The 14,597-nt window shown below is 32.6% G+C and overlaps 1 protein-coding gene across 6 annotated transcripts in view; it reads right to left on the reverse strand.

Moving 5' to 3' along the window:
• LOC106881627 (protein lev-9) overlaps positions 1 to 14,597 on the reverse strand; it is a 421,933-nt gene that overhangs the window by 337,742 nt on the left and 69,594 nt on the right. For all 6 annotated transcript variants that reach the window (XM_052969987.1, XM_052969993.1, XM_052969992.1 and 3 more), the window contains one exon: positions 14,293 to 14,433. In XM_052969987.1, the coding sequence (XP_052825947.1) occupies positions 14,293 to 14,311 (19 nt within the window). In that variant the 5' untranslated portion in view covers positions 14,312 to 14,433. Of the gene's footprint in view, positions 1 to 14,292; positions 14,434 to 14,597 lie in introns of those variants that run through there.

The following is a 14,597-nucleotide window of genomic DNA, read 5'->3' on the forward strand; positions in this document are numbered from 1 at the left end:
TCATTAATATTCATGCAAGTCCATGACATCGAATTGAATTTTGGAGACATGCTAATCTTAAATACATATATCTAAATATTTTATTTTAAAACTGTATATCTTTCTGGGTATGTTATTAAAATACGAAAACCAATTTCTAACAACTAGTAGAAATAAATATGTTGGAGATATTCAATAACTGTTTTATCATATATGTTTTTAATAAAAAAACGATTCAGAATAGAATGGACACATGCCTAAAAGATTCCATAGGGTGTATTTTTAGTGCTTTCTTGATATGTCTTTAATTCTCTGAAAATTTTTGATCATTCAAGAACTTCTTGCTGAAGCGCTGCTTTCAAATGTTCAATACTTGTTTCAGTTGTTTGGTTTCTAATTTTCAAATCACTAAGTTATAATCATTAAGCATGTGCAACATGAACAGCTGTGGTTTTTGACAAATGTAAATATGTTCAGAAGTGTAGACGCTACACGTATCAATTTACATTTGTGCAAACTCACACATACATATATGCATATGTATAACACATATACAGTTCTGTAGCCAGACTCTAGAGGCCCCCTGCAAATTTTAGTTTCGTAGCCCCATCCCTTCAATCAAAATTCATAATCTACACATCTTTTATTCATAGCTATATTTTACTTTATTCTATTTGAAGTTCAATATTTCACACGTTATCCCAAAGAACATCTTTAAAAGTAGAAGTCAAATTTATTTAGGTCTATTACAAATTTCAATAAGTAAAACTTCCAGATATGAATAAAATAGCACTTCCAAAGACAAACACGGTGCAGTTTTCGCTTCGCGAAATCATCGATCGAAGCTAAGTTTGTGTTCAATTGATACGATAGACAATCCACAAAGTCTAGTACATGTTCGTGGTACAATGTAATATTTTTTACAAGACTTTTGAAAGTACAATGCATTACCATTTTATATCTTGAAATTTTCAGTTAACATAGTTTAATTCTTTTTCAATATCTTAACCAAGGTAAATAGATGACTCATCTACGTACTTGGATCTCAACATGGGGGCCCTCAACTGTGGAGGACCCTGCGTCTGCAGGGGTTTCGGGGGCTCAGCGAAACATATATATTTATATATATGCACATATATATTTATATATTACCCTGGAAGGACCAGAGTGTGAAATATATTTCGTGATCAATTCGGCTCCTCAGTGCTACAGACTCATCCACCACCGAAACGACCCGCGTCGGCCGTTAGAGCTATGTATACAAATAAAGTAAAACCTATTTGTTAGTGAACAGCCGTGAAACTCCGGTAGCCACGCATATATATTTTGTATGTCATATTTAAAATGTATACATTATTGAAGCTATTTTAAATAAAAATTCTAATCTTGATTTCCTTATGCGCCGCATACGCCCATCATCGAAGAGCTTTATATTATTTGTAAACATACATCTACCATAATTCTTACCATTTGAAAGAAAAACGTTTTGAAATGAACTCGAATTTTCAGTTCAAAGAATATTTCTAATTGCATTCTACGTCTAATCTCTTTTGCTATTTTTGGCATATCGTAAAAAAAAAAGACATCTATGAATAAGCACAAAAGCGATATCGATTGTCTCAGTGGTGGATGAATGTGCAGGACTGAGGCGCGAGAAAGGCCGTGAAATGTCGATATTTGTCACTTCGGGATTGACATTGTTTCTTCCAGCCTCGTGATGTGCTGTGCTTTTAAATACATTTTGTCTTTAAAGAGGCTTCTCTTGGACAAAGTACTGCAGCTTCACAACGTTTAATTACGCACATACATTGAATATGTAATATGACTAATGTGTGCACGATTTAAGCTGCTTGAAGTAAACATTTTATATTTATATTAATTTCGCGTTGTTTACCTTTACCACATCTACATACACACTTTTTCTCAACCGAAGAATTTAAATGCATATATGTATATATATGGGAGAATTTACGAAAAAAAAACAACAGACGAAGACAGATGGTGTAAACAACAAATGGATGTATTAATTTGACGCTCAGAAATAGAGAAGGTCTTTGACGTTTCGAGCCTATGCTCTGTGGAAAATTATGTTTATCATACATATATCCATACATACATAAACACACATGTACACACACATTAGGGTCAGTTTATCTATTATACATATAAATGTTTGCACGCGTTTGTATGTATCTGTGAAAACAGCCAATCTTATTTCTTATGTCGATTGAGTTTCCTTTTAAGTTTGTCTTGTACTTAATTTGTTGTAGACTACTTGATTCTTCTTGAAATGATGGATGTAAGCAAAAGCAGTATCTTATTTTGCTTGCCATGGGATGGCGTTTTATGTTATACTAGGGTAAATATTAGAAGAATTTCTCTAGTAAAAATATATGATTTCATGTTTGAAATGCGAAGGTTTTGTTTATATCATTAACACGTTTGAAATGATGAATACGATGTTCGATCAGATACAGTGAAGTTAAATGGTGGTTGAAATACTGCATTATTTATTACAATAGATATGCAGATGTAACCTTGCTAAACATACTTTCGAAACAGTACAGAGAAAATTATCCTCAACAGTCTTTATTTCCACTTAACAATTTATTTTCTATAAACCTGCAAATATTTGTGGAACAAATACTGTTTTAGATTCAACTTCAGGCAATCTTCCCGAAGAACTGAATGCTTTCTAGCAAGAAACGTAAGAACCACTTGTAGCAAGGAAAGAATGTAAAAAAAAAACAGACAGAAAATACCAGAAGCTTAAGGTAAAGTATAGGAATAAAAAGTAGCGTGATTAAAGTTAGATATGCAAAGTTCCTCTGATACAAATATTTCATAATGGATTCAAATTCTTTCATGCAAATCATGAGGTGGTTAACTATTTCAAAAGAATATTGAAATTCTAATTGTACATTCTGCATTGTTTCATTTTAAGGGAAAAGTGATACATTTAAAGGAAAGGGCCACTGCAGGTTTAGAAATCAATATATGATATCCCATTCTTCTACAATGTATTCACAATAGTCTACCATACTGCTAAATAAATGTTATTGCTTTAAAATAATGATAATAAGCTCCTTTCTAAATATATTAGAGTAGATGATAGCTACCATATTATTAATATGCCGTATAATATGTCTCCTGAAAACGTTTCATGGCGCATTAATCTTCATATATACTAGACTGTGAAAAACTCATAATACATTTTTTAAATATATGTAGATTCCTTTACAAAGAATATAACCTTTCTCTTTGAGAGATTACCTGCAATACAGTTAAGCTTCCATCAATAAAATGACCAAGAGTTATTGACATTGCGAGAGAAATTTATCAGCAGCTTCAGTAAGAGAATTTCTTGATTTAGCTGCTGACACATGATAACCAAATTGAGTCATTTGAAAAATATTACAAGATACATTGCGCGTTCCCAACAGTTGACAGACAAATCATCCACATCCTAGATCAGCAAAGACGGTAATTTCGAAGAATTTAAGCTCAGCAAACCAAGGGCATTTTTATTTCATTGTTTAATCTTGATGTGAATGCTCAGCATCTATTGTTCTGTGAAACATCCACGTAACATGTCTTCGTTGTAGACGAAACAAATTGTGCATTAATAAAGTAATAACAATTTCGTTAGCTGCATATATACAATTCAGATTTGGGAGCGAGAAAAATTTACCCTTGAATTATATTGAAGGAGAAAGTATGTCTACTTTCAAAGACAAAAATATTCATCTGAGACTATTAGAAGATATTGATAAATTTGAAAATGTTATTGCAAAAGAGTCCACTTTTAGAAAGCCGATTTCGATTGAGAAAATGTATGCAGAAATCGGGGAATATTGATTAAATCCCAACAACGATTAAATCCTGGTTAGAACAATTTCACTTTTGCTGTTCTCGCAAAGAAAAAAGTACGATTGTTTATATTTTCGAATGTATTCAATTACATTTCTCGAAGATGGTTAAAGTTTTGTACTACATATCAAAAAAGTTATACTAGCGACGGCATAAAAACACATCTAGTCAAAATATCGAAAACAAGCTCTTTCATGAATTATAAATTAATAACTGAACAGAATGTTTCTATAGTATCATCCACTGAGTTTTTGTTAAGATCTCAATAATACTAATTTCCATCTTTTCTCTTGGTGATGTAGCTCCGAGCTCACAATACTGTTGTGTCTTTATTTAGATCGACAGGATTCTATCGATTTTCTGCCTCAAATAGATATCTCATGAAATTTTTAATTCCAGAAAACCTGTATTATGAAATTTCGTGTTGCTATAAATGTAAATTTACACTGCTATTTCATTTTTACAATGTATATGTTTTAGTTAAACAATGATAAAAGACATAAGCAACATTGTTTTAAAATCATAAAGAAAATACAATTGCGGCAGATTGTGTATTTCAATAAAACAGCATAATAAAAAGAAATTTTATGTTCTACATATTACAATGCGTGATGTTAAATCTAAAAAAGGTAATTAAAATAAATGGAAACATACACATACTTCTAGTAATGAATTAAACATCACTTCTATATGTAAAATTTTACAAATCACTTTTTTAATGTTATCATTCAGGTTTTTTTTTTATATATATAATTTATAACCTTATACCATAATTATCATTGTTGATAAAACGAAAATAATTAGAAAACTTAAATTATAAATGTTCTTATATCCATAATAACGCACTCCTTAACCACACGAGACATGATTTGTTAATGTAATTGTTAATTGCCATTAATTACAATAAAACAATTACTGCATGGTTATAATATATTTTTATATTTCATGTGAACACCTTTCTTTTAAACACTTTAAATCTAGGAGTGGTAAACAATATTGTTTATTGGAATTTGTTAAATATGCTGTCTATTGATTAATATATTAAATGATATAATATGTCAATTGTGTGTTTCAAATTAAACTGGGTTTCGTCGTTTTAGAGATTCCTATTTACTTAATAGTCAGTTGTGAACCTCTTCATTAATTAATGATTACAACCATGGGAATATTTATACATTTATCTCTACAGTTTTTAATATATAGAGAGTTATAAACAGTCTGAGACGTAATCTACATCGCCCTAAGCATAAACACTGCTATTATTCTAAATATCGTTTTACACAAAACAATTTCGAAAACGAATTTAATAATATATTCAATGTTAGAAAATCCCGAAAACAATATAAAACAATACAGAGTTACAGCAGGAAAAGGTATTTTTTATACTTGAATTCTTTCTAGCCAATGGGCTCTATCCCTACAGCAAAATAAACAAATTATAGTAAATTTCTCTTAGAATACTGGAAGCTGTACTTTACTATAGTGAATATTATAAAAGAACACACGCACTTGACCTTTGAATTCGATGATAACTGTCTCTTTCTCCAATTATGGATCCTTTGAAGATTGTATATTCCTAAACATATTCCCTTTTCATTTGATGGCTGCACGGTATAGAAGGACGTAGTTGTATCTACAATCGCAGTATTAGCACTGTTACTGCATATGCCACACCAAGTATGTGCTCACGAGAACATTATAATGTCTATAATTGAAATTGCTGAAGATGATACCAGCGCGTTGTGCCATATCATGGTGTTGCTGTGAGCATTCCTCGGTGCAACTATCTTCACTGTGAAGTAAAAGAAAAATCCAATAGTAAAGGTGATCCCCAATGGCCGTAATTTTAAAAATCCTCTTGTAATTATAAGAGAGTTTTTGAAATCATTTTTATGGGGAACTGCCAAACTCAGAGTGCACTTCCCAGGCTTTTAGCTTCCTACATTCACGCATAAAGGAGCAGATCAGTTCAGTTAAGCAGAACCCTGCACTATAAGCGAAAACAATTTACGTATTTCCTAGAAAAGTTTAGACAATGAGTAAGTACCAATCACACCATATATATATATATACATTTCCCTAGGCGCAGGCATGCATATATAGTCAAGTGTTTCGCATTGCAGCAATGTCGTTTCTGGTTCACTCTCACTTGAGCTGCTGTATTCTATTATTACTCCGTGTTGATCAAAGACTTGTGAGGCAGTTTGGGAAACGGAAACTGTGCTGAAGCCCACTGTATGTCAACATGATGTATATATATATATGCGTACACATATATATGTATTCATACATACATATATAAACACACATACGTACACACACACACACATATATGCATATGTATATATGTATATGTGTATTTGTGTACATAGATATCTGCCATTATCTGCAACACTCCACTACTACCTTCATTATTACATGCCAGATTTGCTTGCGACATGCTTGAAAGATATATGGGGCAATTGCCAGTAATAGTAATTTGGCGCATTTCTAGTGGTGTGAGCTGTTGCGTTGTCATGTCACAGTGCAGAGAAAATCATACATGATGATCAATTTCAACTGGAATGACAAGACCGCTATGATTATGTGCCCATAACAAGATTGTAAAACGTTGGAAAGGGCTCAATTACCTTTGATAAGTTTCTTAGTCAAAGGTTTCTGGGATTTGTGCAAATAACCGAATTGCGCTAATTAGACTCCCCCCTGCTTTCAAGTTCTCTATTTACCGATATTTTATAATTAGATGTTGTTTTTGCTCTCTTTGATTTCATTTTCCTCTACCAACACGCCTGGTCGTCTTTACTTCATTTTTATACTGTCCCTAATGCCGTAGGTGCTTGTGGTGGATCAGAAAATTTCTAATAATTACATATATTATGACGATTTATGATTAGGAATATTTCTTATTGATTTTTTTTATACCTGCTATTTTGATCACTGTTCCTGCATTTTGAATTTCTATTTTTTGCAGAAAATATTTCGCCTCTTTAATAGAAAAATCGTTCATTATTTTCATCTATTGTTCTCTCATATCACAAGAGATTTATTGAATCTGTTCTCATTTTCTGCGCAGCCTTTTCCAAACATAATTGTCTTATTTTATAATACATTTTGACTCTAAAATCCTAGTCTCCTTTCGTCACTTTGCAAGATAGTTTCTATAAATGACAATTAAAGTATTATATTTTAAATGCTATTTTAAATTAACCATTCTTTCTAGCAATATTAGAGAATCTTCTCTCATTGTTGAATCCATAATTAGGGTGATTTGTAAAATAAACACTTAACAACCAATTCACGTTCCATTAATTGATTGTGGCTTTGTTGAGTTGAACATATTTGTACACAAGCATGACTCTATATTCAAGTGGAATTGTAGTCTTAAATTTCAAAGGGCAGTAAAAAAAAAAGAGATGAAAGAACCTTCCCGATTTCCCCAGATTCTGTGGCATATACTCTCAGCCCCGTCCGCCCGAGACGAGACGCCGATCCGTTGTAAGATTACTCATTTTTGCTATTGAGTAGACTGGATCAGCATAAAATTATGTGTTTTGCTCAAGAACAAAACGCGGCGCTGGGTCGAGGATCCGAAACGATAATGTTATTATGATTGTTGTTACTATTGGAGTTACTATTGTTATTCGAAAGCTAATCGACAATGTGTGTAACACCATAAACACTTAGCCACGCGTCTCCTTATATTTCAATAGAATTGAAGAATTACTGTTATTATTATGAGGCACAAACTAATTGATAATATTACTATTGTTAGGAAAGCGGTGAGATGGCAAAACTATTAGCACGCCGGGGAGAATGCTTAGCGGCATTTCGTCCGTCTTTACGTTCCAATGTTAAATGCTGCTGCGCTCCACTTTACCTTTCATTCCTTTGGCTTGGATAAAATAAGTACCAGTTGAGAACTGAGTTCGATTTAATCGACTTAGCTCCACCCCGAAATTGCTGGTCTTGTACTAAAAATGTTAACCAATATTACTGTTTTTAGGTTGTGTTCTTATTAGTGTTGAAGTTTCTACGTACCTTATTAGTGTTGAAGTTTCTACGTACCTTATTAGTGTTGAAGTTTCTACGTACCTTATTAGTGTTGAAGTTTCTACACAAGCAAGACTCGACGCAAATCAACAAAATATTTTGTACATGGTCGTTTGGTTTCTCAAAACACAAGTCAAATTTGGGTAATTTTGAAATGGAAAAAGGTACGATATTGAGGTGATTATATACTCTAGGAACTATGTAGATATTCATAAATGAACCCAATATTCTAGTGATATAATTCTGGTAGCAAATTTCGAGATGAGTGAGAATGTCCACAGCGCATGTAACTACGTTCGAGTCTTATTTATTGGAGCTCCAAACCGAAGCAGAAACCAAACGACTCAACCATGCGCTTCCAGTTATATAGTAGCTCTAGCGCTGAACTCTCTATTTAAGTACTGGTTAGCAACGATAGCTATCTGTTTATTAAGGAAATTGTGAAATATCAGGAAGATAAAAAGTTTGTGCAACACAAATATATCACTTGCTCCCGAAGTAATTGTTACCGCTCTCAAAGTGTTACCAAAGACGATGGAGGATATTAAAATTTCGTAACTTATTGTAAACCAGCAGAGAAGTGCCCATCTGTATTCTGCAATAATCTTAAGAAAGAATCTTGAATTTTGCAAACGCTTACTGCTACAAAACCTAGGGATAGCAATAGCATCCCATCACAGTAAATTAGTATATAATTGCTTTTGAGCAATAATAGCAAAAACAATAGAAACAACGACGTCAATGATAATAATAACAATAATGATAATAGCAAGAAGAAGACGAAGAAGAAAAAGAAGAAGAAGAAGAACAACAACAACAACAACAACAACAACGACGACGACGACGACGACGATGACGACATACTAGCTGAACTAATGAATAAGCTTTCTAAACGAAAAATTAATAGCAGAAGATGAAAGAGAATATCTAAAAGAAGTAACGGTAGCCTAAACACAGGAATAATTAAAATATTGATAATGTAATTTTCAACTGTAGAAATAACACGTGCAATAGAAATGATAAACAACGAAATACTATAAATTCAAACCCTGGAATTCTAAAATATTGAACGCAAAACGACAAACAAAAACTGCAGAAAATGTAAATAAAGTTACGTAAGAGAAAGATCTTAATATGAAAAAATTCTAAAGGTGAACATCATGACTTTAACACTCCAAAACTGTATTATATCGCAATTGAGAGCATTCGATCCTCCTATTGGCCAATGGAAGTATCCTACATGGTTAAATAGCAACAGTATTACATCGAACCATGAAACAGCAACAATAATAAAAGAAACGTGAACTTGGTTGTCGCAAATTTAATTAAAAAAAGTTCATCCATTGTCGTGAAATAATATATCTATCAGTCACTGTTGTTACAAAGTAAAATTAGTACTCTCTCAAATCCATTCACAGAATAAAATTAAAACCCATGAAAAATGAAATATCCAGAAATATATAGAAAAGGAGATACATTTGTCAATTTTTAAAATCAATAATGAAACGAGAAGACTAAAAAGGTACACAAAGTGATAAATGTTAAAATAATATGTACCTGAGATCAAAGATCTCACTAGGTCGATAAAATTCAGTTATTATGAAAAGCACAAAAGATTATTTGAATAAAAGCTGTTCGACTCAAAATCTAAACGATTCAATGAAGAAGTTTGTAAAAAAAAAAAATCAATATACAGTACTAAAAGCACCAGAAATAGAAGTCTGAGGGAGAAGTATAGGCAGAAAAAGAATTCTAACAGAAAAGATTTAAAAAACAAAATGAATGAATGAATGAATATTGCTTTGGGACAATCTTAGGTGTCCATAACAACGGAAAGATTAACCCCAGTACTGCAAACAACTGGATTTAATCGAACCATGAAAGTATCAAAAGTTTCTGGACAAAATATTTAAAAGAAACACAGAAGTTGCTAGTAGATAAGTACAATGTGATACTGGTGGTACCAGAGAAAACAATGCTAGGATATAAAATACAAACAAAAATACCCAACTATATACAAATTTCATCCCCAAATCTACATAAAATCTCATAACATGTCTTTTTAAAACTTACAAAAACCTTAACTGCAATAATATCGCAGAAGATAAGATATCTGGTAAAAAAAACAAAATGGATGCTGCAAAAGTTCATGGTGTAATGATAAATTACTGATTCAGAAAGCTATGACCGAAGGCAATAGAAGCACTTGGTATGGTATAGACTGACTACAAGAAGGTTTTGATAGTATTACTCCCACATGGATCCCGGAGGTAAAGTCATGAAAAATGCAGCTCCAGTAAAATGAAAGTACATGGAACATGACTGGGATTTACAGTTAAAGGAAGGAGTTTTAAAAGCTAAACGCATTCCTATTAGAAGAGTAATATCCCAGAAGGAATCTATCTCACTGTTTCTTATTCGTCTGGCGCTGGTACCTTTTGGTCGTTATGCTAAACAGAACTGCATGTGGATACAACAATTATGATAAGGCGATTAACAAGCTTTCGTATGTGAATGATCCCAAGTTGAATGTTGCAAATGATAAGCAAGTCAACGCATTCTTGCAGACAACAAACAGTTTTCTCACAGAAAAAAACATGAGAATAGCTCAGAAAAAATGTGCCAAAGAATTATCTGACAAGAAGAAAAGTAATTAAAACACTAATATCATATGAGATAAAGGGAATGAAATAAGAGAATTAGACCGAACTTATGAATCAATGAACAAGACAGTATAACACCACACGCAATTTGGGAGAAAAGATTACAAAGGAATATTATAGAAGCACCAGATTATTTCCTAAAAGTGGGTTAAATGAAGAAGAATAAGGCAACAGACATCAATACTCTAGGTGTGCCTGAAATAAGTTACTTATTTAATATTCTCAATTGTACGCTTATCGAACTGTCTAGACTAGACAGGAAAATAGGGGAAATAATGATAGCATTTAGAATAGGCCATGCAAAATGGAAAGACTATATTTACCACGAATATAAAGAATTTGGTGACTTGTGTAACTAGAAAACTAATACAAAATATCCACAATAAAAATAACTATTCTGAATCATGGACATTTATATAAACAGCTATGAAACATGAACAAAGCATAAAATTACTTTTCATCTTCAAAGAAGACGTCAACTACAAAACATGTTGCAATAGCAAATAACTATAAAGAAAATAGTGAAAGCGTAACTGAAAGCATGGAGTGCTAAAAATCTAAACTAAAGTCCTGGTTAGAAAATGATAGATAGATAATAAGAAATCCCATACAAGACTAATACCAGAAGATGCTGCAAACAGAAGCAATGAAAATAGAATAGCTATCACTAACTTGGAAGTGCCGGATTCAAAGCAGATGCATAATATTTATGTACTGTGGAGGAAATACTCCCACAATAGAAACTATGAAAACTACGTAATGTAGCAGAATATAGTAAAAGCAGAATACTTAGAGAGTGGAAGAAACAATTGATCACATTATTTCTGATTACTCAGAGTACAACCAAACGTACACCCGAATTGAGAGTTACATACACTAGAAGATATGCCAGCTGTATGAAAAACCAATAGGGCAAAGATGGTATAATTATGCATAACAAGAGATCGGTGAAAATGGCAAAGCAACTCTATACGGAAATATACCAATATTCAAAGACAGCGAGATCAAGGTAGTCAGACCGGAGACTGTTCCTGAGCACCACAAAATAACGAAATGCCTCCTAATCAACAAATTAATTCCAAAAGGTGATAATATATCTTTTGGAGAAATGGAAGAAATATCTAAATATAAAAAATAACCCGAATGATGAGCTTGAAAACAGAAACTATCCCTATAATGATAGGGATCTGAGAATTGCCAAAACTATGCTTACAAATACACACCTAATAGCCCAGTACTCGTACATCAATACATTCATATTTACATACATACATATATATATACACACGTACACACACACGCATACACGCACTCACACACACACGCACGCACGAACACACACACACACACACACACACACATAGCTTCCTCCCATGAAATGTCAATGGTTTTGAGGTCGTCGATGAAGGTGCGGCGCCAAGTCGCTTTTGGTCGCCCTTGTTTTCTCTTGCCATGCGGTGGCTTCCACAGAATGGTGGTTTTCGCATGCCACGACGCTGTGGAAAGAGTGCGGAAAATGTGACCCAATTGCTAAGTCGATGTGAGAGCCTTGCACAAAAAGAGTACAAGCGCCGTCACGATGCAATGTGTGTGTATCTTCATTGGATCTTATGCTGTAAATACCAATATGAAGTAAGAGAGAACTGGTATGAGCATGTATCAAGTAAAGTTATGCAGTAGGACGGGAAAGTAACGACACTCTGGGACTATGATATTCAGACGGATTGTGTAATCGAACACCGTGGACCAGATATTATCATATTGAATAAGAGACATACTGTAATATCATTGATGTTGCCATAGAAAATGACATGAATGGTGTGAGTAAAGTGAGTGGATAAATCACCATTTACTCCGAATGGAAAGTGGAAATGGCAAGACTGTATGGAATGTAAAAGAGTAATGTAAAAGTGATACAGTGGTGATCGGAGCGTTGGGCTCAATCGCATTGAAACTTCAATAAGTCTTTAGGCAACTGGAAATCCTATGCAAGATTAATGTCTTGCAAAAAACGACGCACGTCTTAAGGAAAGAAGTATCTGTCTGAGATCCTTGTTCCGCCATCTTAACTGATTGGAACTGTAATTATGTACATTGTTATGTAAGGGTATAAAAGATGGGCTGCAGCAAATATACTGCTCAATACACAGATTTGTCAGTTACTTGACCTTCACTAGTTGAGCATGTCCCTTAATGGCTGGCGATATGTGCATCATAATAATAATAATATTAATAATAATAATAATAATAATAATAATAATAATAATAATAATAATAATAATAATAGTGATTCTTAAAATTCGACACGCTTACAAAAGTTTGAGGAGTGAACTTAGTCGAAAACATTGTTTGGTACTATATTTTAAGAATGAGAGTGATTAGAGGGCGAAATACAATTATAAAGATTCCTAAGAAACGTATAAAAGCATTTCCTACGACGCTGTAACGAGTGTGCCAGCTTACTACCCTTAATTGTTTATGAATTAAACAGAGGGCCAGCAAAAGTTAAGTGAAGTTTATTGGTCGACTTAATCACAGGTTTCAGAGCGCTGAAATACAAAGTTGAATTCAATTTAACTTAAAGTCAGAGCATAAAAAATTAGATCATATACCAGAGGATATCCCTTCCGGCTCTTTAATGTTTCTGCCATAACTCGGTCTCTTCTATTCATTATAATTATAATAATAATGAAGATAGCTATATTTAGTAAAGTTCTTCACACAATATATAGCGGTTTGTTATGTATAGCTCATGACCTCATTGTACTCATCATAACATAAAAGCGAAAATATATTGTTTTTTAATGACAATCGAAAATAGATCCCAGAGTCGTCTCACTGAAATAGTTTGTCTGAGTCTCAAGAAACTACCAGATGATATTAGAATCTTCAAAGCAAACAGCGATGTGCCCTGTTCTTATCTATAATAAAGAATGCTTCTTAGACGAAAATGAAATTAATTCTAGGCATACATAAACAATTTCTCCTTTTTCTCATAAAATCCTAACGATAAATGGCGCAACAAAGGAGTTGCAACATGGTTTGAAAGGAAATAAAATTGTGCTGGAATCACGAACACAGAGGGAACATGTGTCTTTTGAAGATATTCCATAAATATGTACACATACACACACGCATATATATATGTATATATATATATATATATATATATATATATATATATATATATATATATATATATATATATATAGTTACGTTTATGATGATGTATGCAAATCGTCCATGAATTATATGATTAGCTCGTACGTAATAATATAACAGATATGATAAAAAAATTATCGACGCATTTGTTCAAAATGTCAGCTATAAAAGTATGTTATTTTGCAATAGTGTTTAGAAAACTCCAGCATTCGTGTGTGTGAGACAGAGTGTGTCTATAAGTATGTATGTTTATAGCTACGTATATTGTACTATAAATATTCGCAAGGAGAGTTCCCTTAAAATTTATTTTATGCACTCGTTGCTTAATTCTTAAGAAGTTTGGGAAAGTAACCACACTAATGTATTATTGGTAGTGAACTCCCCAAAGAATAAATAATACTAGACGCTCAAAAAAAAATTCCTGTAAAAGTGCTAATAACATAAAACATAAATGTACATGCATTTTTTTTTTTTTTTTTGCATAATATAAAATCAAATTGAAATAAATACTATTTCTGTGTTAATATCACATAGAAATAGATTGAATCAAAATTGCATTTCTACTTACTTTTATTTACACAGCTCATACCACACTGGCCGTCACATAAACATTTTTTCTTCCTGCTTACGCAATCTTCGTGAGTTTCACATCTCTTCAGGCAAGTTCGGTTTATAACATTCTCCTCTCTTGGACACGAATCTTCACTGGCTATAAAGATGAAAAGAAAAAGAAATAACAAAATGAAGAATCAAACAGTTTATTTGTCATTTTGCGAAATACTTTCATATTTCAGTAGTTAAAGAGAGTAATGTTTTCGTCATTCATATATTAGCCTAAGGTAGTCAAGATAAAAATATTTATTTTAAATTCAT

This window comes from Octopus bimaculoides, chromosome 8 (genome assembly GCF_001194135.2).
Source record: "Octopus bimaculoides isolate UCB-OBI-ISO-001 chromosome 8, ASM119413v2, whole genome shotgun sequence".
NCBI lineage: Eukaryota > Metazoa > Mollusca > Cephalopoda > Octopoda > Octopodidae > Octopus > Octopus bimaculoides.